This window comes from Aspergillus ambiguus (genome assembly GCF_047715705.1).
Source record: "Aspergillus ambiguus strain CBS 117.58 unplaced genomic scaffold BDV59scaffold_2, whole genome shotgun sequence".
In the NCBI taxonomy this organism is placed as follows: domain Eukaryota; kingdom Fungi; phylum Ascomycota; class Eurotiomycetes; order Eurotiales; family Aspergillaceae; genus Aspergillus; species Aspergillus ambiguus.
Window position 1 is genome coordinate 1,040,572 of NW_027395515.1, and position 25,615 is coordinate 1,066,186.

Sequence of the window (25,615 nt, forward strand, 5' to 3'; positions counted from 1 at the left end):
CAATTTCATATAACGCTAGAAAACACTCGTAAGAGAATATAGTGATAATACTGTAGCCATAAAAGCAAGTTCCCACTCCTGACTTTAGCCATTCCGACAGCAAAAAGACACCCATCAGGAATCGACCAAGTAATAAAACACCAAAGCAACTACCAGCGAAGACGAGCAACAATCAGCGGCCAAATATCCCCCACACGCCAGAACAGCAACGATATTTCAATCATCGTACAGGTCAGAAATCCAGGAATCAGCTGCCTGGGCAAGATTGGTCTGCTGGCTCTCCAAATCCTTCAACTGCTTAGCTTTCTTCGAGGGGAAGCTCTCCATATCCTTTACGTATACCGGAATACCTGCATATGGTCCCGTTATAGGAACGAACTCCAAGTGCGGGCGGTCTCCAGGTCCCCTTTGGATCGGACCCTGGTAGTACCCGGGGCCATAGTATTGTTCTGGCGATTTAAGTGCCTGCGGTGGGCCCTCATCAGTATCTGATGGTGGAGCCTCCACGGAATCCGGTGGTGCACCGGTAGCAGTAGCCGCAGCTGGAGCAGCAGTAGTAGCCGGTGTTGCAGCGTTACCACCAGTCCCGGCTGGAGGAGCAGCAGGACCCGGCGCGACAGCGTTAACAACCGGTGCTGCAGCGTTTGCAGGCGGTAGAGGTGGAAGTGGTGCAGTGGGATTATACGGTGGTGCAGCGTTACCAGCAGCAGGAGCTGGAACTGGAGGAGCTGGAGGAGCTGGAGGAGCAGGTGGCGGTGGGTTGGGTGGCATGGGCTGCAAAGGAATCAGAGGGTTAGCGACAGCATTGCCTGGAGCTCGCCGGCGCCTGAGGTGGCAGTTGCGTCTCAAGTCAGAGAAGCACATTGTGAAGAAGATGAAGTTCCTGTAGGAGTTGAATATGCTAAGAGTTGAGATGTGGATAAGACTTTGGATAGTATGGATGTTGGATGGAAACGAATGTGGTGGTGGTGATGATGATGAAGAGAAGAGAGAAGAGGAAGTAGGCATGAGATGGGATGTGTTATGGAAGTGCGAGCGTGAAGGGATTGGGGGAAGAAGGTGCGAGGGAATCATCGCTCGCTTGGAGATAATGCCAGAGCTATTTCCAGGCGTGAGGTGATGAGCTAGTGACGATGATTGTGTATTTGTGGCCATGAGACTATCTATCGAGGCGATATTGGAAGTACTGTCATAATATACACACAGATGATCAAAGACGTAAGTAGGTCCCCGTCCACAGTATCAAGTGGGCAATATTTCAATACAAGTGTACTATTTCGACTGAGGAATGTACGTTCCATTCCGGCAGTCGAAGCCCAAGTGAGGATTCAGCTGCGCCGTCGCATTCATGCAGACCACGCGCGGCGCCTCCATGCTCTGCGGGTACAGCATGATGTTCTCCGTGACAAAGTTCTTACACGACTGAGCGGTGTTGCACTCGAGAACGATCGCCTCAGTATGTTGCAAGTTAGGCAGCCCCGAATCGTACCAGCATGGATCCGACGCACAGGAGCCATCACCTGGCTGGTAGGTGTTGATAGAGCCGGCGAAGCCAGACCAGGTGAAGTCCTCCATCATGACGGACGAGCTCTCATCGACATCCCCCCGGCTCGAGTCCTGATCCCAGTAACTCTGGGTGACGAAGATGGGGAAGGTGACGTTGAACACGCGGATGTTCTTCCACGTTACGTTCTTGACGAGACCCTGGCCGCCGGTCCAGGACTTGAAGCGCGCAGCGTACAGCGCATCGATGACGGTGACATCCTCAAAGCGCAGGTTGGTGATGTTCGCAAAGTCTGAAGGGTCCTTGCCCAGCGAGCCGATGCTCATTCCATGGCTCTGGTAGCCGATGGTGTTCCGCTCGAAGACGATGTCATGCGAGTCGGAGCCCACGGCGATGGCATCGTCGCCATTGTACATGACGCTGTCGGAGATGCGAATGTTGGTGCCGGCGACGTCGAAGCCGTCCGTGTTGAAGGGGAAGCCGCCAGTGGAGTAGGCGTCAACGATGGCATGGGTGACGGCGATGTCGGACCCGTGAAGGCGCACATTATGCGCGATGGGCTTCCGAGACCGCAGGTACTGGATGGAAGCGTCGCTGGTGGTATAGCTGAGAAGATGAGGGCGGTTCTCCAGTCCTGTGCTGTTGGGCGGGTTCGCATCCCACCATGCCTGGCCGTGCGAGTTGATCCAGCCATGGTTGACGTCCTCCGGGCCGGACCAGTCCACGCGCGGGCCTTCGATCGTGAACCAGTATGAATTGCCGGCCTGGACGATTTCTTGTACAGCGGTGATGTTCTGCGGGAGATGCAGGTTCCCGTGCATGCGGATCTCCACGTTACTCAGATTGGTGGCTTTGATAGGCTGGAAGACATTGTAGTCTACGCCTTCCTGGAAGACGATCACGGCATCTGTTGCACAGTGTGCGAATGCTTTGGCTATCGCGGGTGAATCATCGCGGGTTCCGTTGGACGATGGGACAACGCAGCGATGGCTACGGTGGGAGCTAGCCCAGGCAAAGGACAGGGGTAGGAACAGTAGGGCCAGAAAGGTACGTTGGGAGATCGGCATGGTGAGAAACGTATCTTGAGGATGACATTCTTCTCGTTGAAAGCCGGTCTGGGCGTACTTAAACCCCAAGCAACGAGTATGGAGCTTGATTCTGAAGCTAAGTCGTAGGGCAAGACCTTGACTGGCGGACTCGGAGAAATTATGCTGGATAATCGATCTATAGGTGGAGAAATTCTGCGACAATCTCCATATCCGCCCCAGTGTAGTAGTAGTTCGGATATAAGTGCGCTTCAAAATATAGTTTAACCGGCATGATTGATGGGAATAATACTGGTCGTCTTCAAAGGTATGAAGTAGATGTCTATCTTCTTATCGAGTAGGGTCTATCGATATGGTGAGAATATCTGGAAGAGATGGCATATGATTTCACCAGACCGAATATATAGCGCACATTTTGTTGCTCCGCTATTAAGCTAAGTGAAGCACCTTGCTGAATGAGGTCCAGGTAATATATAAGGCGGTATTTGCTTCAGCACTACACAAAAGGTCTTTGTATCGATTCTGATATGGATATATATGTACGATGCAAAAGTAAAATCAAAACCAGAGTCATAAAGTACAGTTCTCCTCCCCACCGAACGCCATGAGTATATCCCTATCCAAAAACCCATTATCATCCATCAGCACATCACACTTGTTGCAGAACCCCCTCGACTACACTCTCCAGGAGCTTCAGTCCATGGAACTTGGCCACACTCTCCAGCACTCGTAGTCGTTTCTCAATGTCGGCGCGGTTCATCGTCTCAATCCAAGTGCCGCTGCACGAGCAGTGCTCCATGAAGTCACTAATCTTGAGTCCTCCGCACTTCGAGCACTTTAGATCTTGAGTCTGCCATCCAACAACAAGGCCTTGCACCTGTCCAATTAGCAGCTCTTCTTGCGCTAGTCTGTCATATTCGGTCTGGCAGAAGGGGCACCGCCAGGGCTTGGTGACTGCTTTATTCGGGTCCGAGTCCAGATCAGGGAGAACATCTTCGTCTCGACACAAATCCAGGTCTCGGATCAAGCAACAAGCGCCGCATGTCACCTCCGGGAGCTTAACACTGGCAGCCAAGTTCTCGAAACGTCCCTCCTTGCTGAACTCTCGCACTTCAAACATAGCCAACAACTCACGACGGAGAAGTCGGCTCTCGAGAGTGGTCGTCTTAGACAGGCTCAGAACTTGCATCAATAGCTTGACAAGCTCCAGAACAGGATTCCGCTTATCGTTTTTAGCATCCGGTAGGACGCCTGGGAGGACCGGGAAAGCATAATCCGACGCAAGCTCCGGGTGAAGCATTTCTTCGCGTTGACGACGGATGAGACCAGAGATTTGCTTCTTGAGGGGCTTCGAAAACTTCTCCGCCAGGACAGACGATATTTCTTCGCTATCTTCGTCGTTCGGGCGACTGATGGGGATCTGGGTCATCCGAGGTGTGGACGAGTCGTTCGACTCTGGATGCTTCAGACCGTGCATCAGCTCAATATATTCCACAACCCAGTCGTTGAAAATAGCCTGCATGGGTCTTGGAAGAAAGCGATTGAGCTGCCAGTGCATGACCGTTTCGAGTTCCTGGTCGTCTGATCCGGACACTTCTCGACACCCTTTGCCGCCGTAATTGTACTCATCATACCAGACCAAGTAATCCCAGTACTCTTTGATCTCAAGGTCGATGAAATGGAAGGACGGGTTTGCACGAAGAGATTTCAGAACATACTGGCTGTATGCGTAGGCATTTCCTACTTCAGCCTTGGTCGTCTGTAGCAAGAGGCGTGTCGAGCTCGCAAAGACAACGTTCGATCCGACACGTCTGAACTCTGCCATGAGACGCTGGAATGATTTTCTAGACAACATCCGAACGTAATGGTGTAGAGAGCGGTCGTAGAGGCAAGACGACGAGCTCTCAACCCATCGGATCAAGTGTTGCACCATGATGTCAGCCATACTGTTCCCTTCGCATGCCTCGGTCCACCAATGCTTCACCATCTCACGCAGCACCACCGCGCTCGCAGAGGCAAATGCCTTCTCCGAGTAAAGAACACCCGACCCACTTGCATCTGCGGATGATCCAGACGAAGCCAAAAGACTATCATTCCCTTCCATCTCACTGATAATGGAAGACGTCAGTATTGTGTTGATGGCGAGATTGCGCACTTCTATCTCGAGACAGACAGTGGTGTAGGCACTAGGCACGTTCACCGAAGGCATCCCAACTTTCTCCAGAGGACCTGTAATATCGTCTTTTTCGTATCCAGCATGGTCTGGTCTAGGACCAGATGACCACCAGAGCACAACATTGTTCTGTTGAAGTCGTCTAGCGTAAGAAATGTCGATAAGGTAACGTGGGTCATCACTCTCAAGGTTGCAGAGGGGCACATCTCCGTATCTCGCGAGTAAGGTCAGATGTTGGATCCAAGACGAAAGGTACAGGTAATGCGTGATGAGTCGTCGGGCGACGAAGGATTGCCAGCCCAAAGGAGGGAGGTCCATATCTGAGACTTCGGGCTTTACAGGAAGCACCGGATACTCCCTCAGGATGGGGATATCGTGGCACAAACGGCTTCTTTGTTGGGATTGAATGACCATCACCGTAGGGAGACTCTCCTCACTTTTGAGCTTCTTGATCAGATCCCCAACCTCCAGGTACGCCTTTCGTCTCGTCGTCACTTGAGTCGTCCTAAAATGGATCTTCTCTTGGTACTCAAATGCATTTTGAGTTTGATCCTCGGCCATGTTCTGATTCCTGCGCATGAGAAGTTCCGAGTAGATCTTGTCGACATTTGGAAGGCCCTGCACGTCCCGGGTGCGGTTCAGAATGACAATATGAGCCTCGTTCTTGGTAGTTGAGAACAGTGCAAACACTTGCCGATCACCAGAGGCAACATGATACAGATAGTGATAAGCCAGAGGGGCATCCAGGAGATAGGGCTGTTGCGACGTGTTCCGACACAGCGTTGAGAGATCAAACCCGCGCTCCAGACCCTCGCCAAGGACACCACGCTGCTCTTCATCAAACGTACATATGCTTCCAAGTTTCAGAATGGCCCGCACATTCAGGGGAATACTCTTCTCGTAGACACCTTCGATGCTTGGATGCTGGAAAAGAATATCGATCTTCTCTGATTCGCGCAGGTAGGTATCCTCGGACAGAGTCAACTTGAACAAGTGGACAGAGGGGTGTCCGTTGGGCAAAGTATGGTTGACCTTCTCAACCTCACAATCAGGTATGTCGACATCGGGGAGCGAGTCCTGTTTCAGATTCACGTAGATCTGTCGCGGGACCCTTACAGTAAGGGTGTGGACTTTGCGATCAATCAAGACGAATGCTCGTACGATACCTGGTCGGGAGGTTTCAGCGAGCTGTAGAACCTGCCAGGTGCTAATATACAACAGTTCTGCTTGGTTCCTGAAAAGGTGGCTCAGCGAATCACCAGAGGCGTTGGCTCGTTCTCCGAAAAGCTGACGACGGCGAATGCGCGCTTGCTTCTGGATTTTCCATTTTTGTTTCTGGTATTTCAAGAATCCCACGTAGTCATCGGCCATTGATGGCATCTTTGTCGGGAGACTGGCAAATGGGTCGAGAGATGTCTTAGTGTGGCCTTCTGGAAGCTTTCTTTTCTGTGACGTTTTGCTATTGGGAGAAGGCTTCGGTTTTTCTGGCGCTGTCGAACTTGCAAGTGCTTCATCCATATCGCCAATATGCTGAACACGATGATCAAGGATGTTTGTTGATATGTCTGAAAGGGGGTTCTTGTCGGCTTTGACGAACACGTCGGTCATTTTGGTTTGCTTGAATCGATCGTCCTTCGTATTAATCCGTCGCTGCAGCCAATCTGGATGGGCAACTCTGGGGACGGGATTTCTGATTTTCTGGAGGGCTGCCGGAATGGTGATAAGTTTCTGCACCACAGATCCCAATCGCTCCATGTAGTAATCCCAGTCAATCACCGATCGAGGATCCATATCACCCGGGTCGTCCTTGAGCCATTTACGCAGGAAAAAGCGTTTGACGTTCTCTTCTGCAGAAAAAATGGCCACAGGAATAGCTCGCTCAGTGACAGGCGTGTTTCTCGGTTTGGCAGATATAATGTATTTGCAGTTCAGGCCCTTGTCTTTAACCATCTGCTCTCCCAAGAATTCTGCCAAACGACGCGCAGTGGTGATAGACGTGGATTTCTGACTTCCGTACTCTTCGAGTGTCTTCGTCATACTCCTATTTTCCGAGATAAGTTCAATGAGCTCCTCATCGGCTAGGGTAGTTCCATGCTCATAGAGGACGTCCAGCCAGCGGTCTGCTACCCGAGCCACCGCAGCATACGTTTCTGCGAGCGTGTTACCTTCCAGAAAGAACTTGAAGATTTGAGTTTGGAAGATCTTAATCAGCTTCAGTTCACCTCGGCGCTTGACTTCAAAACCTTTCAGTTCCGCCAAAGATCCATCGTGGTTGAATACAGCATAACGTTTCTTCAAGTTCTTATCCTCTTCCTTGGACGTGGGCAGGATCATTGCTTTGTATGGACCGTCGACTTCGAAAAAAATGGAATTCTCGCTGTCAGTCCGGTACCGGAAGGTTTTGTTGTCGATGAGGGTCTGGTACTGGTGGTTCGTATAACTTCCATGGACAAGGTGATTCAACATGACACAAGGATATGAGATACCCAGTTTTTTGCCGTTTTTCAATGTGAAGGAGAAGTTTTCGGGGAAAGTACCAGGAAGCATACACCAAATACCATCAGTGTCAAGCTCTAGCGGTCGCCCGATACGCTCGACAAGCTCACGAGCCATCTGGATAATTCGGGCACCGGTAAGACATGTCACGCCAGCCATTTCCAGGGAGTACCAGCGAGATCCTTTTCTCATGACATAACCGTAGAAACTGTTCAGAATGACCTTATGGGCAAGCTGCATGGAATCGAACAGGATGATCATCTTCTTCGCTTCCTCGATTTCCTTAGCTGAAGCGCCCGAAGCCTTGAGTGAATCGGTTTTGCCCTTCCAAACCTTCTGCTGGCCCTTGAAATCATAACGGCGGTCTCGGAAGCTTCGCACGGTATCGACGTAGAAGGGGTTCTCACGTTGACAAATAATTGCCTCACGCACGATGGTTTTACTGTCATGGATTTTGTGGTAGATCTTCTTGCTGTAATCCTGCAGGCGCTTCTTGATGATACCGGCCTGCTCCTCAGCACTCATGTCGCTAAAGGATCTCATTGGGCTGTTTTTCGTCCTTCCAGGAAACCGTTCGTTTGCAACAGCTTGTCGGATCATATTATACTCATCACGCTTAGCAGGAAGGAATTCACCTCTCCATGCCCACGGCAGCCGTCTATCGCAATTCTTCCCGGGTCGGTTGAAGTCGCAAGCAGCACAGTTTGACTCTTCGATCATAGAGTCTGGCTGCAACCGGTTGGTGACCATGATGTTCGGATACATCGAGGCAACGTCCAAATGGTAAATGAAGGGGTTCTCATCTCTATTTGGGTTATCCCGCAGATCAACCAGGAGTTTCTCGATCTGTGCTTTGACCTCATCGTAGTTGACAACATCGTCCATGGACTTTTTCTCTTCCACTGTGATACTGAACTTGAGTGCAGCGTCCAAGTCTCGGATAAGCTCGTCGAAGGCGGTTGGGTCTACCTTGAAGGTAACAGGAATGTCGCTTCGGAAGACCCCAGCTTCAATACTTTCGACGTGTCCTCCAACGTAAGTTTCTGATTCGAGCAGATGGCCCTCGTAGAATGACTCTGGAGGATCCTTGTGCTTGTTCGGCAGAATGATTTCGCCCTTATAGGCTTGCACCATTAGAAGCATCTCACAAAGCGTTCCGGTTCCCTTTCGTAATGTGTCGTCCGGATTTAAAGGCACAATCGTACAGAGAGAGAAGATGAAAGGATGCACATATTTCATGTACAGATAGTACGTGGCGACGGCATCGGAAACGGAATACTCGGCCAACGTCTGCGGGCGTTCGCTGGCATACGGAGTCATCAACTCAGGATCGAGTTCGTCCGGGTCGTATCCAAGTTTGGCCACAGTGACAGCCTTCAAGCCACGACTTCCTTGCGGGAGATAACTGTCTCGGTTAACCCAAGCGTAGCAGTCCATGTGCACGCAATGATCGCTCTGGTAGATATCCTCGCTGTTTTTCCGGAAGCCAATCTCGGTGTACATGTCAATACCCAGGACACTTGCCCTAGCCTCGACAAACGGCCAATCGAAGAAGTCACCGTTGTATGTGGCAATGACAGTCGGCTTTGCTTCTTTGATGTGTTGAAAGAACCGTTCCAAAACAGCCCTTTCGTCGGGCTCGTTGAAAATCATGAACGGCCCCGTGTATTCAGGCTTTGGCGTGTATTCGAAATCGTTGATGTCTTCGGAGACGATCTCCCGGTTTGTGATCAGAAATCCTTGCCCGTCGATCATATATGAAATCATCATAATCTGATCGATAACGGAGTCCGGGAATTTGAGCGGCAGTTTCGTCGTCTCGATATCGAATGCGAGGACGACCGGATCAGGTCGCTGGACTCGCTCTTCTAAACAAGTCAATGAAATAACGCCATGTCTGGCCTCCACGGTATACCATTTTCCTATGCGAATGTCTAGGGCTAGGTTAGTCAAGCAGTTCCATCCGGAGGCAAATAACTCATACCTTTGTCAATCGCAACTCTAACGTGGTAAGGAACGTCGTATTCTCGAATATCGATAATAAAATCACTCGCTTGCATATTTCCATTAGATCGTGACTCATTAATTAACTCATCATCAAAGAGATCAAAGCCGGCATTCGCGCTGAAGCATTGTCAGTCAGGCAAAGATAGACGACATTTCAGGTTGGACCAGAACAAACCTCGAGATCTCCACATATGTATCCATCACATTCACATTCTTCTTGTTCTTCTCCGCCAGCGGAAGTAGCGATTTCCGGACTTCCAGTAGATGGCCAACGTTCGCAAAATTGAGCTGGAGGAAAGTTCGTCGGTGTCCCAGTAGATGGTTCGGCATTTTGAGATCCTCCCTTTCCACCCGAGAGACCTTCTTGATAAGGCCCTCATACATTCGGCGACACCATTCCTCGACCTCCATTTCATGGCCCTTTTTCACGGCAATGAGGAAATAAGGGTCGTATTCGACCGTCGCTTTGAAACTTCCGCCATCGTCATCCAAGAAATAGTAATCCACTCCGGCGCGGCCTCCAGGCACGTTCGGGTCCTCGACGGAGGTGCTGTGCATGTTGATAAGCCAACCGACTCTCTTCTCGCCGGACTCGAAGCGCGGGAATCCCAGCGCCTCATCAATGCTGTTGGCCAGTCGAATGGCTTCGAATTTCTCATCCTGGGACGTCGTCTCTGTTGATCGTAGCGACGAAAACTCAACGGTCTTTGTGCGCTTCGGCTTGAACGACGCTCCGCCGGATCGGAACTTGTTCCCATATTTGGAGGGCTTTCGTGAAGGCATTGCGACGACGCGCCCACCGGCCGGGGGGCTTGCAGAGATTACTCGAGGCGGAAATGAAGTAGGTAGAACATGGAAGGGAGAGCGTAGACAGTGTAAAAGTGCGAAGTTGGCGATCCAGACGGTGGATTCCAGGCCTTGGTGTCTGTCCCTGCCCGATTTTGGCTCTGCGGGAGGCGCCGACGCGTTTCGCGTTTTCCACTATACGCGTTGCCCGCGGACCCGGAGGAACTACCCGCTTTTGTCAGCTCCCAACTATGCTCGGATTAAACATTCCCCGGGGAATCCGAATGTTTCCCGCAAAGTGTCTGGTTGGCGATATAGCGGAGTTGTTCCACAGGTTTCGAACTACAGCTGGAGACACACGATGTCGGACAATTCGCGAGGAACGGCTGCCTCTCCGGCTGAGACCAAAGAGAATGTTCAGGATCCGTCGGCGAAACCATCGCCCCGACACGACCATGGCAAAACGCAAGTCGGCAAGCTCTGGGATGCATTCGGCAATCCGGAGGAGCCAGTGAATATGCTTTCCCCCGCTGGCGCTTCGGGGAAGGGCTCAAAGGATGTGACAGTCACCGAGGCCATGAAGTCCATGTCTCTAAAGGACGTCACTTCGTTCTACAAAGCACCTTGCGCGCGGGACTCTCTACTACTGGGAATCGGAGCTGGCTTCGGTATCGGTGGAATTAGAGGGGTACTGGGAGGTAACGACACACGTTAATAATGATATTGTGGGTAATTTCTGATCATCGCGATTTCTATGCAGGGCTGCGTTCGATGTGGACGGCCTGTAATTGGGCTGTCGGCGCGTTTGCGCTCACTTCCCTGGCAGCACATGAATTCTGCCAGCGACGCCGAGTACAGGAACTGGATGGCATGAAACAGGCCGTGGAGTTGATGCAGGAGTTGAAGATCAAGAAACAACGCGAGAAGGAACAGAAGGCCGAGGAAGCCGCGCGCCGGGCAGAGGAAGAAAAGAAACGGAAAAGTTGGACGAACTTGGCGAACTATAAGTTCTGGTAATGGTGGTGGTTTTGCACATTGCTCGGAGTCATGGAGTTGGTTGAGCATTTGTATATGTCACAAAGTGGGATGTAAAGTACATAGTTCTGTTTCGGTGGACTCCAGCTTGATTCAAGTTGCGTGTTTCGTGGTCGCATGTCAAATGCCCTATCGTGCATCATCTATCGCTCAGGCTCCAGTTACGCCAAAAAAAGAAAGAAAGAAAGAAAGAAAGAAAAAGCAAGACTAAATAGAGTAAGGATATCCCAATAACGCCAGTCAGTCCGGTTGAGGGATCAGACGTCAAACTTGACCTTCTTCTGGATAGCGCCCTTTTGCACCGTGTGTAGTCTATCCAGACTCATGCCGTCCCGTCTTTCCCTGCGTTTCTCGCGAGCCTCTCGGGCTTCGCGACTCCTCCAGTCGGCGACCTGTTTCTGCCGTTTCTGTGACCTGGCCCAGGCCATTGCGGCAGTGGGCTTAAACCCGATCCCATTAATCCCATATCCATCATCGTTTGGGTCGGATGGGTTGTAGCCAGTGATCTCGGAGTCGTGCCAGGTAAGCGGATCCTCAACCTCGCTGTCAGTGAGGGGTGGTGATTTCCTTCCAGAGGGGGGCTTCGATGGAGACTGCGGGTTCCTTTTCTTCCGAGGACTTGGTGTCGGCGTTTTGTGAGGCGACACAGAGGTTGGGGTAGAGAGTGAAGAGCGGTGTTGCGCAGGACGGTCAGCTGCAGATTCAGACGGTCCACTCGCAGGAGGACTGGTCTGTTTCGTCGGATCTCTTTCAAACATGGAGGAGGACCGGGCAACCGGATAAGACCAACATCTCGTCTGCGCCGAGGGCGTGAATGCGGTATCATTAGACACTGGCGGAGCCGGAAGATGATCCCCACGGATGGCTAGCTCCCCCAGGCGACCAGCGACAACGGCACGAGGACTATACCGACCCAGCTCGGCGTCCTCCCGGAGTTTCAGTTCAGGCACACTCAGCAAAGAGCTAGTGGAGGGGGAAGTAGGGAATGAGCCGATGCGGTCTGAGTCTTCCGAGGGTTCTCGTTTCCTCTTGGGAGAGTTGGAGGTCATTTGTGGGAAACGGGTGGACATCATCGCGGGGTTGCAAACGGACGAGGGGGCATCTCAGGAGGATTCTGCGAGGGATGACGCTTCTCTTCCGCTGGGAGTCAGTCGGGAAAATGGTATACTGAAGCCATCATGATCATGATCGATCGACGGCGGGGAAGAGAAGGAAGGAGGCCATGGCCATCTAGGGAGGGGGTTGAGTTGGTTGGTGCTGAGAGAGGCGGGAATTCACTGTCTCCGAAGATCCCCTCCCTCCTGATCACCACCACAGAGGTCCTTACATACTATATACCGTCCCTACTCCTACTACTAGTATATACCTAACCTCCCTACGACTTCAACTACACTCCCCACAGAATTTAGCAATTACACGACAGACGTCTCATAAAATCAGTAATTTACACAAAATATCCAGCCCGTCAAAATCGTGAACGAAAACGAATAAGCGCAAGTATACGCACAAATATAGGAAAAATTGACACAAATCAAACCCTTCAACGCCGCGACTGTTGACGCCCTTCGGTCCCAAAAGACACAGTGCTTTTAAACCTTCTTCTTCTTCTTGGACGGCTCGGCATCGCTGTCGTGCTTCCGCTTCTTCTTCTTCTCCTCCTTCTCGCCCTTCTTCTCCTTCTTCTCGCTCTTTTCCTTCTTGTCCTTCTTTTCCTTCTTCTCCTTCTTTTCTTTCTTGTCCTTCTTCTCCTTCTTGCTCTCCGCAGCGGGGGCTTCCTGCATCTCCTCGTCGCTCTCCTCGCCGTCGATGTCCATGTCCGCCAGGACAGCGTCCATGGCGTTTTTCTGTCAGAGTTAGCATCATTATAGACCAACCGAACATTATAGAATCTTACCATGGCGACTTCATTCTTGGTGGGCGCAACACCGGTAGAGTAGAACTCCAGACGCTCCTCAACCTGGTTCTTCAAGACCTCACCGAACTTGGTCGAGGGCTCCTCGGAGAAGTTGTCAATTCTAGACGCAATGGAGCACTTGTTGGCGAGGAAACGTGAGATGCGGCCCTTGTTCTTGGGGCCGGCACGACCGATGAACGACGAGTGGTACAGGAGACCGTACTTGGGGGTGTTCCCCTTGGTCTTCAGCGCGCGGAACAGGGCCTTCTCGGCACCCAGGATCTGCACCGTCGAAGCGGGATACTTGGACAGGTTGGTCAAGCTACCCGCGTGCGAAATCAAACGGGCACCGACGATCTCGCCGATCAGAGCCGCCAGGTTGGGAGCAACCACGCTCATCTTGGAGACGAGATAGGTGTGCAGGTTCTTGCGGTACTTGGTCAGGCTGACGACTCGTTGAGCGAAGGCGATCACGTTCTCCATGTCAGTCTCGGAGATCTCCTGGCCCATACTGTGCTTGGCGGCATCAATAATACTCTGGGCCACACCCTCATCGTCCTCGACGAGAGCGGCCAGATCATGCAGCTTGTCATCGTTCAGCTCGGTCTTGTCCTGGACGAACAGGGCAATCTGCGCGTAGCGTTGGTTGTCGGACACGATCTTGATGAGTTCGGGGAAGTGCCACGAGTACCACTCCCGGACGCGCATGGAGAAGGTGTTGATGGCCTTGTCAAGCTGGTCGAGAATGGCGATAGCCTGGATGATGTGGTTGTCATCACGCTGGACGGAGAACTTGACCTTGGCACGGGAGTACGCATGACCCAGACCAAGCTGCGCGGTGTCCATATCGCCCTCGCGAAGCTGCTTCAACAACTTGGTGGCATGGAGACGGATTCCACGGAGCATATCCTGGACGACCTCGCTGGTGTCACCAGTTTCACAGTCGACAAAGTCAAAGGCAGACTTGATGCTACCAGCCAAGGCCTTATCCATTAGGCCCAGAACAACCTTCTTCTTCTTGTTGGGTTTCGGCAGATTCAATTCGAGGAAAGAAACCAAGGTATCCGAAGCGACACCTTCCGAGACATCGTTGATTTCGCTCAAGGCCTGCTTGTTGTTTCTAGGATTTTGTCAGCCCCGGTCAAGTCCGATTGGGACGGAAGGTAAAAAAAAAATGAAAATGTAGATACATACTCAAACGGCATGAAACTGGCGAGATCGACCATCTTTCCAAACCTGGAAAGATCATTGACACTCTCTTGGACTTCCTTCAAGCGATTTCCCACGCTATCGCCCTGGAGAGCGACTTTGAAGAGGGCGTAGCCCACAGGGCTTTCGAAGAAAAGGAAGTCGGCCATGGTGCAATCGAGTTGGCGACAAACCCGGGGGTAGAAGAACAAAAAAATTCAGAAAAAAAAAATCTTCTACACAAGACAACGGATCCTTCTACCGGATTCTCAACAGACTGCGACGGAGGGGGATTGGCGTGGACCGACGGAGGTGAAGGGAAAGGCAGAGTTGAAGAGTCGAGCCGCTGGAGCTCTTTTTTTTCGCGGCGGCGCTAGTGCGAACCGCCGACTGTGGGCTTTTTGCCAAAACCAGAGCTCACCGCATTCGACGGGAAACACCACCAGGTTTGTTCCCCCTCCTCCTCCTCCCAGATATTCTCCCCTATTCTGTTCCTTCTCGTCGTCGATTGGTATTGCAGACATGTCGGCTACGCAGTTGCTCAACCCCAAGGCCGAATCGAGGGTAGGAGAAATTCTCCCGAAAATTGCAGCCCCTCAGTGCCATGGCTAACATTGTCCAGCGGAGAGCGGAAGCCCTCAGGGTGAACATCAGCGCTGGTGAGGGTCTTCAGGATGTGTTGAAGTCCAACCTGGGTCCCTCTGGGACATTGAAGATGTAAGTGGTGTTTCTCTGGAACGGTGATTGTTCTAAATGCTGACCAATCTCAGGCTGGTGGACGGTGCAGGCGGAGTATGGGATACGACCCCTCCATGCAGAAGATGGCATCTAACCAACTCGTACAGATCAAGTTGACCAAGGATGGAAATGTCCTCCTGCGGGAAATGGTTCGTGGTGATCTCTCGCCGAATTCTCTGGAAATCATCGCTAACTGCATCTATAGCAAATCCAAAACCCCACGGCCGTAAGATTCCTTCCTTCGACCCGCTCGAACAACCTCCCCTAACAATACCTTCAAAGGTCATGATTGCTCGCGCCGCCACGGCACAGGATGATATCACCGGTGATGGAACAACTTCGGTTGTCTTGTTGGTGGGAGAACTGTTGAAGCAGGCAGACCGTCACATCAGCGAAGGCCTCCACCCCCGAGTGGTCACGGATGGCTACGAGATTGCGAAGAACGAGACTCTCAAGGTTAGCACGATGGTGGAATTTTTTTTTCGTGACAAATCGCTGACCCTCCCTCTCAGTTCCTGGATCAGTTCAAGCTCGAACGCACCATCGACCGCGAACTCCTCCTGTCTGTTGCCCGCACGTCGCTCAGCACGAAACTGAACAGTGCACTCGCCGAGAAACTTACGCCTGATATCGTCGATTCTGTTCTCGCTATCCACAGAGCCCCCGCCAAGCCGGATCTTCACATGGTCGAAATCATGACCATGCAACACCGCACATCCTCTGACACCCGACTGATCCGTGGTCTCGCGTTGGACCACGGTGCCAGACATCCCGACATGCCTAAGCGGGTCGAGAATGCCTTCATCCTGACCCTGAACGTCAGTCTGGAGTACGAAAAGTCCGAGATCAACTCTGGTTTCTACTATTCGACCGCGGAGCAGAGGGATAAGCTGGTGGAGAGTGAGCGCAAGTTCGTGGATTCGAAGCTGCAGAAGATTGTGGAACTCAAGAAGCACGTCTGCGGCACCGACCCCAAGAAGGGATTTGTTGTCATCAACCAGAAGGGTATTGACCCCTTGAGCTTGGACGTCCTCACCAAGAACGGAATCCTGGCTCTTCGCAGAGCCAAGCGGAGAAACATGGAGCGTCTCCAGCTGGTTTGCGGTGGTATTGCTCAGAACAGCGTTGAAGACTTGACGCCGGATGTGCTCGGGTGGGCTGGTCTGGTTTACGAGCACCAGCTCGGCGAGGAGAAGTTCACCTTTGTGGAGGAGGTCAAGGACCCCAAGTCGGTTACCATCCTCATCAAGGGTCCCAACCAGCACACCATCGCCCAGGTCAAGGACGCCGTTCGCGACGGACTGCGCTCCGTGTACAACACCATTGTCGACCAGAGCGTCATTCCGGGCGCTGGCGCGTTCCAGGTCGCCTGCGCGGAGCACCTGAAGTCAGACAAGGTCACCAAGACCGTCAAGGGCAAGGCTCGGTACGGTCTCGAAGCGTTCGCGGATGCTCTTCTGATCATCCCCAAGACTCTCGCCGCCAACTCCGGCCATGATGTTCAGGACTCCCTGGCGGCTATGCAGGATGAGCTGAAGGACGGCAACATCGCTGGCTTGGACCTCACCACGGGTGAGCCGATGGACCCCGTGCAGGAGGGTGTTTTCGACTCCTACCGTGTCCTGCGGAACTGCATTGCCTCCAGCACGGGTATCGCTTCTAACCTCCTCCTCTGCGACGAGCTTCTGAAGGCGCGGCAGATGGGTAGGCAAGGCGGACCTGGTGGTATGGACGAGTAATGATGTTGCTATGAATAGACACCGTTATGTAAAGACTCGGGGGAGAGCTGTTCGGAATTCGAGCTTAAAAATCAGTTTACGTTTTAAATGTATTCAATATATGCAGAAAGCCACCGGAGCAATCATAATCGACCCAGGGCCACGATGATGTACAGATGTTCTTTCGGTATGAAGACGCGAGGCAGTCATTAACACATGCAATTCAGTCTGAGTGTGGTATCATTCATTATCCATTCCTAGTCATACAATGCGAGCGTCCAACATAATCTATATACATTGATACACTACACCGGGGTATAATCCTTCAGGGCATTACACTTGCCCATCATGATTCAGTCACTCTCTTCAGCACTGGGGCTACTCTCCTCGCCGGTCTTCGGGGCCCATTGTCCCAAGAATCCCTCATCCCTGACGGGATCCGGCAGGGCCATACGGTGGATCTTGGCCCATTCCAATACGTTCGACTTGCGTATAATCACAGTCTCGCCATCACCCGCAGAATCCTGGGTCGTCTTGCGCCTTTTGGAAGGGCTCGCGGGTTCCACAGCTCCCATGCCTTTCAGGGCCGTTATAACATCCTCTGTCAGCATTCCCGTCGCCATCCCGATGTCCTGGACGGTCAAGATCTCGTGGGACGCTCGTCGGCGAGGGTCCTTTGTTCGTTTCTGTTTCTGTTGTTCCGTGGGGGCCCCCGTGTGTTCATCACCCCCACCCTGTCGCAAGAGATATCGAGCTATTCGCTCCTCCCAGAACCGACTATAGCTCTTGTGACCCATTTCACTCAGGGGCTTCTCGGGGCCTCCTATTAGGCCCGCATCCTGCTCCCACGAACTCAACTTGTAGCTGACTCCCATTAACAGCTTTCCCAGTTGTTTGTGCTGGTACGGGGGAAAGACGAGGATACAAGCCAAGTTGTTCGCATCCCACGAGAGTTTTTCTTTCGAGAAGAAGCCGAGGATGTGGTAATTGTCCGGGTCGTTGGGATCGGTAAAGGTGAGGAGGTAGTAGAGAAAGGAAGCGACGTCGAAGAACACGGACTTGTGGTCGAGAAATAATTTGGCGAAGAGGGAGAGGTTCTGCGCATAGAGTTTGTGGTCTTCGCCGTCTAGTTCCCACACGGCGTATCCGGCATGATCGTAGACTTTGGAGCCGGGCGGCGTCGAGCGGTGTGGACAGAGACGGAGGTGTGTCGTGTAGGCCTCGACGTCGCACGAGTAGCGGAAGCACCAGCGACAAACATACAACCGGTCGGTATCCTTGCTAACGAGATCTTCGGGGTAGATGGACTGGTACCAGGTCTGGAACAGAAGGTCGCCTAGCACGACGTGTTTCACGTTGCGCTCAACGGAAGATTTCGCGTGGGACGAAGGCTCCATTGGACTATGATTGACGAGACGGCTGTGGGAGACGAGAGGAGTAGTTCAAAGGACCGGCCAAAGGAGGGAGTTGGATGTTTGGACAGGGGACTGGCCATTGGCGTGGAGGGGACGGCGCAAGGGAGACGATAAGGCGAGGGGATCGACAATCAGCGCATTCTGCAGGTGGATATGGAGTCGAAGGAGAATGGAGAGAGAGTCCACGGGGAGAAGTGAAGTCGCTGGATGTACCCAAAGAGGCAGTTCACCCAGTCGAGAAGGTGATGATGATCGGGTGGGTCACTTGACCCGCACCCGCCCAATCACACTGGAATCCCGCGCATCTCATACAAGCTGCTGCTGCTTCTATCCTGTTGCCTGCTCTCCATCTCCTTTTCCTCCGTCTCACATCCAGTATCACATCCAACATCTATCTCTTCTCTTCTACTTCTTTTCTCTCTCTACTACTACTACTTCTTCTTCCTCTTCGTCTTAGCCTCCTTCACTCTCATGACCTCCCATACCACCTAGTCCGTCTCCTCTATCTTGATCTCATCCGCATACGTTATCTCCGCTTACTTCTTCCTCTCCATCCTTTCCTTCGCCCTTCATCATGTTGAAACTATTCCAGATCAGTGACCTGCATGGTCCTCCATCCCACACATCCTCGGACAATGCAAATCCATCCTCTGATCCCCAGAGTCGTCGCGGAATCATTCAAATCTCTTCCTCGGATTATGACAGCCTCGCAACCGACCATCCCCGCGCGCGCCTGACATACATGGATGACGATGACGGAGAAATAATCACCGTGAGCTCATTTACCGAACTCCTTCTGTTTTACTCATCTAATATTTAATAACAGGTCGGATCATCTTTCGAGCTCTCTCAGCGTCTCGAAGAGCCCGTCCCTCTCGCCTCCCTTCCCACTTCAAACTACTCCGACCCCAGCTCGCCGTCCTACCCCATACACATCTTCGACATCCGACGCTCAAAATCCGTATCGGACTTGTGGAAGAAGTATGAATACAAACCAGACGTGCAGATCGGTCAAATAGCCCACGTTACGAATACGGAACGTCAGGATCACACGCCTCCAGAACCCAGCTCCCAACATGAAAATGTGGAGAACCCCGCCACTGCTCCGGATAGCAGGGAGACAGAACCTCTCCTGACTGCATTCGAAGCTCAGATGGCCAGCATCTGGCGTGCCTCGGAAAACCTGAATAGGGCCCACGAGCAACAAACAACAGCAGATCCGCAGACGCAAGAAGCGCCTCGCTCGAATAGCGCTCAAAGCCAGGAGGATCGCCTTAGGTGTGCAATCCGCACCTTCGCGGATGTGGCGGAAGGCGTGAGATCTGGTGTCGTGTCCCGGCTCCCCGAGTTCGAACGGCAGCTGCAAGAGACTCTCTCCGACCCGCTTGTTTCCGCGCAGTCGGCCTTGGTCGCACTAGAAAACCAGGCCAGAGGCATAGCAAACAGGAGTGGAACCAATATCTTCCAGGGCGGTCTGCCTACTACGAGTGAAGCTGTGTCTGGTTTGCGCGATCTTGCAGCCGAGGTAGGCGGTTTGAGCCAGAGCCTGTTTGAAGCCTTTGAATCTGAGATTCGGCGCTGTTCGAGGGAACAAAACCGGGGTCCTCCAACCGATACCTCTGCGCCTATCTTTTCGCCAAACGCACGACCGACACCAGTCCCAACCCACGAAATCCCATCAATGCGTACAGAATCCGGGCAGGCCATGCCTACCCAAGATCGTGATGCCCAGGTTCACAACTCCGTCCCTCAACACCAAGCACAGCCTTTTGCAGGGGCCTACATCTCTCATAATATCCTCCCCTTGCCTTATAGGCCCCGTACAGAGCAGCCTAGCTCGAGTTATAATCCGCCCCGAATCCCTGATTCCCCTGCCCCTATGGCTCCAGTCTCCCAGCCAGTGGGTGTCCACAGCTCGCCTCTGCAGCATACCCCGATAAGCAATGTTCTTTTCGTTGGGAATGTCGGTTTTGGAGTCCACGAAGCGATGATCTACCATGTTTTTAGCTCCAAAGGCTTCGCGCCTGCTGTCCAACTGTCACGATATCCAGGCGGCCAACATGCTGGTTTCGGTTTTCTAAAGTTCGGCTCAGATAAAGAGGCAAGAGACGCGCTGGAGGCTCTCCAAGGGACCCATATCGATGGTCATGCCATCAATCTCGAATTTTGCGAACAAGGTTCCGTGACGGAGCACTTTGGTCCTCAACCCTGGATGCCTTCGCAGAATCTAACGCCACCTGACGGGACGCATGAAAGACGACACCATGGTTTTGCAGAACAAGATCGTGGAAATGCCCGCAGCCACCGGGCGGCTCCCTTGTCCGTTGCAGACCTGTGTGTGAGCGACAGTCGCCACACTTTAGAAGAGACAACTGCCGACAGCAATCCAGGGAGCTCGTCACAATCAGACACCCAGCGATTGAATGCACTTTACCCCTCCCTTCTGCCCGAGAACTTCATACCACCGCAACCTGTCGCGCCCGACCCGCCCAACGGCCGGGGGTTTGATGCGTTCTCAGAACGCCGGCGCTTTCCTCCTTTCTCTCAGCCAGAAACTCGATTCTTGTCCGAACGTGCTGGTTCGTCCTCGTCAGCCGCTCAACTGCATCGCGACAACAATAGGAACGACGTAACCCCAGGAAGCCTTCCCGGCTCATTTCCCCTTGACCCCCGTGATGTTGTCGAACCCCGTCTAGCTCGGCGGCACCGCTCCCTTCCCCTCTACAGGTGTGGCTCACATGCACCTTCGAATGCGGGCCATCATCAAGACCACCATTCTCAGTCCTCCAACGGTGTGTCCCGGCCTCCTACTCAAAGGCAACAGAGTATCGACGAGTGTATTGCGACCTTGGCAAGTCTGGGATATGGTGATGCCGAAGAAGGCGGTCTTCAAAGGATCGCTGTGTACGCAGCTGCAGTGGATGGCAGTGTATCGGATGCGATCGAGATGATTGAAGAGGAGCGAAAGGCATATGAGCTGCAGGATGATTCGAGGTGACATGACTTTGACGATTTTGTTGGATTTGTTTGACACGGCGTGGTCTATGTTATATGTATCTGACTGACTCTGCTTCCATTTAATAACTCTTGATGACTGTGACGAATTCAAAATCCAGCTATATCATATTGGTAACACCATGACTACAACTATTCATAGGTAGCCGGGGAATTGTTAATACATATGAGGACGCCGTATACTCCGTAGGCGGAGCTGAATCATCGGGCCGCGCCGAAAATATGCGCGCTTCTTCCGACATCATCTGCTCTCCGATATTCTTCAGACCACCACCACCCCCTTCCTCCGCCCTCCGACCGGCGTCCTCTCTACAAGCCATGCGAACATGGCGGCGGACCTTCGCTACGTCTGTTGCCAGACTGAACCATAACCCCGCCACGCGCAGCGCCGGACCCGCGCCGCTACGTTGCGTCCAGGTCCTCCAGCAAAGCCGCAACGGCCCGTGTAGCCTCGAGGACCAGGAGATCAAGTTGAACGGATTCGTCCGCTCGGTTCGAAAGCAAAAACGCTTTGCATTTGCTGAGATCTCCGATGGCTCGACTGTGGAGCCCTTGCAGGCGTTCCTGAAGCCCGCGCAGGCCGCCGAGTATGTCGCGTCCACATCAGTTCTACACTCTCGCGACGCAGAACCCGGAACACTGACTCCAACATCAGACTGTCTACCGGCACGGCGGTGGAGATATCCGGGATCTGGAAGGCCTGTCCGCCCGGCAAGGAGCAGACGCATGAGCTTCAGGCCACAGAAGTGAGAATCGTCGGCGAGGCCGACCCCGAGGTGACCCCCAGCTGCTCCTGCTACTATACGAAAGAACCACACTCACCCCCGTCCATTACAGACCTATCCGATCCAGAAGAAGTACCACAGCCCCGAATTCCTCCGTCAAATCCCCCACCTCCGCCTCCGCACGCCGTTCAACTCCCTCCTCTCGCGCTTCCGCTCCGAATGCCTCTACCAGCTAGGGAATGTATTCCGCTCCGCGCCGAACGGCGGCTTCGTGCAGGTGCACCCGCCGCTCATCACGTCGTCTGACTGCGAAGGCGCAGGGGAGACCTTCACGGTGGTGCCGCGCGAGACGGCGCAGGCCTCGGCGCCGGCCGCAGACAAGGACGGGGAGCATTTCTTCCGCGCGCCCAAGTACCTGACGGTGTCGTCGCAGCTGCATCTCGAGGCGTACGCGGCCGAGCTCGGGAACGTGTGGACGATGTCGCCCATGTTCCGGGCCGAGAAGAGCGACACGCCGCGCCACCTCAGCGAGTTCTACATGCTCGAGGCCGAGGTCAACTTCCTGCACGACCTGGACGCGCTCACCGCGCTCGTCGAGTACCTCCTCCGCGACCTGACCCGCCGTCTCTACGACACGCCCGTCGGCCAGGAGCTGCTCTCCGCGAAGCGCTCCGGCGAGCCCGGGCAGGAGACCACGCAGCCGGCCACGACGACGACGACGACCGCCCGCCTCCGCCAGCGCTGGCAGGACATGATGGATGGGCCGGCCTGGGCGCGCATGACCTACACGGACGCGATCGCCGCGCTCCAGGCCGCCGTCGCCGCGGGGCGGGCCTCGTTCGAGTACGAGCCGCGCTGGGCCGACGGCCTGCAACTGGAGCACGAGAAGTACCTCGTCGAGGAGGTCCACGGCGGGCGGCCGGTGTTCGTCACGGACTACCCGCGGGCGATCAAGCCGTTCTACATGGCCCCGTCGGCGTCGGCGATGGCGACGGGCTCCGAGACCGTCGCGTGCTTCGACCTGCTGCTCCCCGAGGTCAGCGAGGTGGCCGGCGGCTCCCTGCGCGAGCACCGTCTCCCCAACCTCATCCAGAACATGCGCGAGCACGGCCTCGTCAAGACCCCAGCGCCCGACGCGGAGCCGCCTGCCAACCTGTACCCCCATCTCCGGCCCGGGGAGGACCTGGGCCATCTGCAGTGGTACGCGGATCTCCGTCGGTGGGGGACAGCGCCCCACGGCGGGTTTGGGCTTGGGTTTGACCGGTTTTTGGGATTCCTGGCTGGCGTGTCGAGCGTCAGGGATGTGGTGTCGTTCCCACGATACTTTGGCCGGGCGGACTGCTGACGGCTTTGTACATAACATGACATAATCGAGTGTATTATCACCTAAACTATGGACCATTTTTTACTTGTCGGATGGGTCTGTACGTACGCGGACTGTCGGGATATGACTATGATTTAAGGGTCAAGTTCAGACTTCAAATCCCGCGGCGAGGAAACCCTAATTCCCTGCCTAACTGAGTAATTGCCAGATACGTGTACATGAGTCGTGGAGAGGAAAAGCGTCGAGCAATGCGTGTAGTCAAACAGGGAATCCAGAAAGTTAACCGCTAACATGAACCGTCGTGTGCTGTCAGATCCGGGCGATCTGGACACAGGACGAATCCATGGCCGCCGTTGAGTTTCCACGTGGAGCGCTACTCTATATTCAAGGACTACTGCAAGCTTTCAGTTACTTCATACTTTCGCAGCCTACAACATATCCTGTCCCAGCAGCACCGGATCCTGACACAGCCGGTCCATATACTCCGCCCGGAGATGAAGCACGACATCCACGCCATTCTCCGTCCACGAGCCGGAGGGCCACGGGTTTTGCGTCGGCGGCGGCGCGTCCTTGATGACGACCAGCCCGTCCAAATTCTCCAGGACGTCCTCCACGTAGCGTGCTGGACCCCAGCCAAAGTCTACCTCGTAGAGACCCGCGCGGGCCCACGTCGTGACCATGATATGGCGCCGGCCCAGAAACCCCTGCCAGATACGCTGCGGGGTGGATTCGAACGCCACGCTGTGCAGGTGCGCGGCCAGCAGGGCCGGGTCACTCACACGACGGACTGCGTTGCGGATGCGCAGCGCGAGCGGACGCAGCGCGGCGACCGTTGCGACGGTTTCGCCCGGCATGTCGACATCGACCATGAGCGTCGGCGTGCCCAGGAAGTCGTCGCCGAGTTGGAGCACCGAGCGCAGGCCGCAGGTCAGATTGCAGTGGACGGCGTCGCGGTCGTCTTGGAGCCGACGTGCACGGTTGACACAGGACCAGATATGGGCCAGGACCGCATCATGGCGGCTCAGCCGGTGCGTTTCCGCGCCGGACGACGAGCCGCTGTTGGCCTCCTGCCAGAGGTACTCGACGTGCTCGTGGCTCAGGCGGAGGAGATAATGCGAGGAAGACGTGGAGTCAAACTGCGACCAGGGGATTGGCTTCCCGGTGGGTGAGCTCTTTTCCCCGGAACGAATCCGGGATTGTCACGGGCCATGGACAGCCGGGGGAGTCGACCCAGAAATCGTACCGCTCGCAGGGCAGGCGTTCGATCTGTTTGAGGATGGCCGGGTCGGCTTCGGTGCGGTTGATGTCGCCTGCAGCTCGTGCGTCTAGAAGCTCTGGGTGGAAGAGGGGCTTGATCGCGGGGATGGAGGTGCGCTGACAGAGCGCACGACTCACGCTGGCCCAGTCTTTGACGAAACGGGTCAACGAATGCGTGTCGGCCAGAGGATGGGCAACCTTCACGGCCAATACGAACCCGCCGCACGCGAGCGAGGTGATCTGGATCGCGACTGGAGGCCGGAAGGGCCCATCGTCCGTGTCTACATGGGGTTTCTTGACCGGAGTGGATGGGACGAAGGGAGCAAAGGAGATGTCCGAGCGGTCCCAGAGGGACGAGGATCCAGTCCGAGGAGGCGGACAGAGATCTTTCGAGCTCGCCGCGCTCTCGGCGAGGATGTATTCGACGCCGGGATCTTGGGGAGTTCCGTAGATTAGATGAACACGACCCAGGCGTTGTGCGTGTGGAGCAAGCTCATGGTCCGTATTGGCCCTGCAGGAGTCGACGACGGTGACCAACTTCAGCCTGCCGCACCATTGGGGGTAAGCCTCAAGAGTAATCAGAAGCGAAGTGCGAAAGTGGTCCGAACGGTGGAAATGATCGTGGTCTGTTCCCGGCGGACGTGCGAACAACCAGGCGGCGCAGGGCGCCGTGAAATCCACCGCGACCGCATCGAGCAACGACAGGGAGGTGGTTCGCTTGGAGATTGGCTTTTGGCTTGGGAAGATCCTTTCAGTGCCCAATATGGATGTTTTAAACGACATTGCACGGCGTGCAAGCGGCCAATTACGAGGAGTCGCCTCGTTGATTCAGAGACAATGTAATGTTGGCGTCTGGCCACGTTTGGTGGACATTGTTCCGGAATATTTGGGTTTATACGTTTGAGTGAACGTCAACGAGGACGACCTCGTGGGAATCGGCTTGACTCCATGTGAGTCACGGCCTTATGGCGGTGGCTTTGACTTGAGATCCCGCAGGAGATTTAGGGTCCAAATGAATTCTGAAACTAGCCTGGACGATTCTGGAGGGCCATGTCTTGAGGATAAAGGCAATAACAGCCGAATTATCTGTATAGAACGAGAGGATGAGTGTTTGAAAGGTGTCGTAAGGAGTCACCGTGAGATATCGAAGATCTGAGGCATCTGGATGTACTACACAAGTGTGATGAGCGGAATGTACACGGTTGCCGCGAAAGGGCAGGCGGTGAGGGTCTACTGGGGACTGCAGAATAATTGCCTATTCCGGTAAATCGAGGGCATCCGACCGACAAAAATC

General features: G+C 53.9%; 10 protein-coding genes across 10 annotated transcripts; 4 read left to right on the forward strand and 6 right to left on the reverse strand.

Moving 5' to 3' along the window:
* Positions 1–1,272: 1,272 nt before the first annotated feature.
* Positions 1,273–2,571, reverse strand: pgxC (putative extracellular exo-polygalacturonase; the record flags this gene model as incomplete). The annotated part of the gene is made up of 1 exon (XM_073695210.1): positions 1,273–2,571. One exon carries the CDS (start codon positions 2,569–2,571, stop codon positions 1,273–1,275), a length of 1,299 nt encoding a protein of 432 aa, XP_073552561.1.
* Positions 2,572–3,068: 497 nt separating this feature from the next.
* BDV59DRAFT_168561 (DNA polymerase epsilon catalytic subunit POL2) lies at positions 3,069–10,285 on the reverse strand. The gene is made up of 3 exons (XM_073688107.1): positions 9,402–10,285; positions 9,204–9,343; positions 3,069–9,153 (listed from the first exon to the last, which is right to left on the reverse strand). The coding sequence occupies exons 1-3, from the start codon at positions 10,007–10,009 to the stop codon at positions 3,200–3,202; spliced, it is 6,702 nt and encodes a 2,233-aa protein (XP_073552562.1). The 5' UTR covers positions 10,010–10,285; the 3' UTR covers positions 3,069–3,199.
* Positions 10,286–10,292: 7 nt separating this feature from the next.
* On the forward strand, positions 10,293–11,309 carry BDV59DRAFT_168563 (COX20 family protein). Its single transcript, XM_073688108.1, has 2 exons — positions 10,293–10,710; positions 10,773–11,309. Exons 1-2 carry the CDS (start codon positions 10,374–10,376, stop codon positions 11,027–11,029), a joined length of 594 nt encoding a protein of 197 aa, XP_073552563.1. The 5' UTR covers positions 10,293–10,373; the 3' UTR covers positions 11,030–11,309.
* Positions 11,161–12,333, reverse strand: BDV59DRAFT_168564 (uncharacterized protein). Its single transcript, XM_073688109.1, has one exon. It carries the CDS (start codon positions 12,118–12,120, stop codon positions 11,305–11,307), a length of 816 nt encoding a protein of 271 aa, XP_073552564.1. The 5' UTR covers positions 12,121–12,333; the 3' UTR covers positions 11,161–11,304.
* A 303-nt stretch (positions 12,334–12,636) lies between these two features.
* sik1 (snoRNP complex protein NOP56) lies at positions 12,637–14,299 on the reverse strand (the record flags this gene model as incomplete). The annotated part of the gene is made up of 3 exons (XM_073693074.1): positions 12,637–12,891; positions 12,942–14,061; positions 14,136–14,299. The coding sequence occupies 3 exons, from the start codon at positions 14,297–14,299 to the stop codon at positions 12,637–12,639; spliced, it is 1,539 nt and encodes a 512-aa protein (XP_073552565.1).
* A 352-nt stretch (positions 14,300–14,651) lies between these two features.
* Positions 14,652–16,606, forward strand: BDV59DRAFT_198071 (chaperonin-containing T-complex subunit CCT6; the record flags this gene model as incomplete). The annotated part of the gene is made up of 7 exons (XM_073693075.1): positions 14,652–14,693; positions 14,752–14,846; positions 14,900–14,921; positions 14,975–15,016; positions 15,073–15,093; positions 15,150–15,323; positions 15,380–16,606. The coding sequence occupies 7 exons, from the start codon at positions 14,652–14,654 to the stop codon at positions 16,604–16,606; spliced, it is 1,623 nt and encodes a 540-aa protein (XP_073552566.1).
* A 216-nt stretch (positions 16,607–16,822) lies between these two features.
* BDV59DRAFT_49935 (putative histone acetyltransferase (MysT1)) lies at positions 16,823–18,201 on the reverse strand. Its single transcript, XM_073696515.1, has one exon. It carries the CDS (start codon positions 17,980–17,982, stop codon positions 16,939–16,941), a length of 1,044 nt encoding a protein of 347 aa, XP_073552567.1. The 5' UTR covers positions 17,983–18,201; the 3' UTR covers positions 16,823–16,938.
* Positions 18,202–18,348: 147 nt separating this feature from the next.
* On the forward strand, positions 18,349–21,145 carry BDV59DRAFT_49943 (uncharacterized protein). Its single transcript, XM_073696516.1, has 2 exons — positions 18,349–18,772; positions 18,827–21,145. The coding sequence occupies exons 1-2, from the start codon at positions 18,575–18,577 to the stop codon at positions 20,996–20,998; spliced, it is 2,370 nt and encodes a 789-aa protein (XP_073552568.1). The 5' UTR covers positions 18,349–18,574; the 3' UTR covers positions 20,999–21,145.
* A 92-nt stretch (positions 21,146–21,237) lies between these two features.
* BDV59DRAFT_198074 (asparagine--tRNA ligase SLM5) lies at positions 21,238–23,085 on the forward strand (the record flags this gene model as incomplete). The annotated part of the gene is made up of 3 exons (XM_073693076.1): positions 21,238–21,602; positions 21,671–21,791; positions 21,853–23,085. The coding sequence occupies 3 exons, from the start codon at positions 21,238–21,240 to the stop codon at positions 23,083–23,085; spliced, it is 1,719 nt and encodes a 572-aa protein (XP_073552569.1).
* Positions 23,086–23,492: 407 nt separating this feature from the next.
* On the reverse strand, positions 23,493–25,104 carry BDV59DRAFT_198075 (transferase family protein; the record flags this gene model as incomplete). The annotated part of the gene is made up of 2 exons (XM_073693077.1): positions 23,493–24,218; positions 24,268–25,104. 2 exons carry the CDS (start codon positions 25,102–25,104, stop codon positions 23,493–23,495), a joined length of 1,563 nt encoding a protein of 520 aa, XP_073552570.1.
* Between the last annotated feature and the right edge of the window lie 511 nt (positions 25,105–25,615).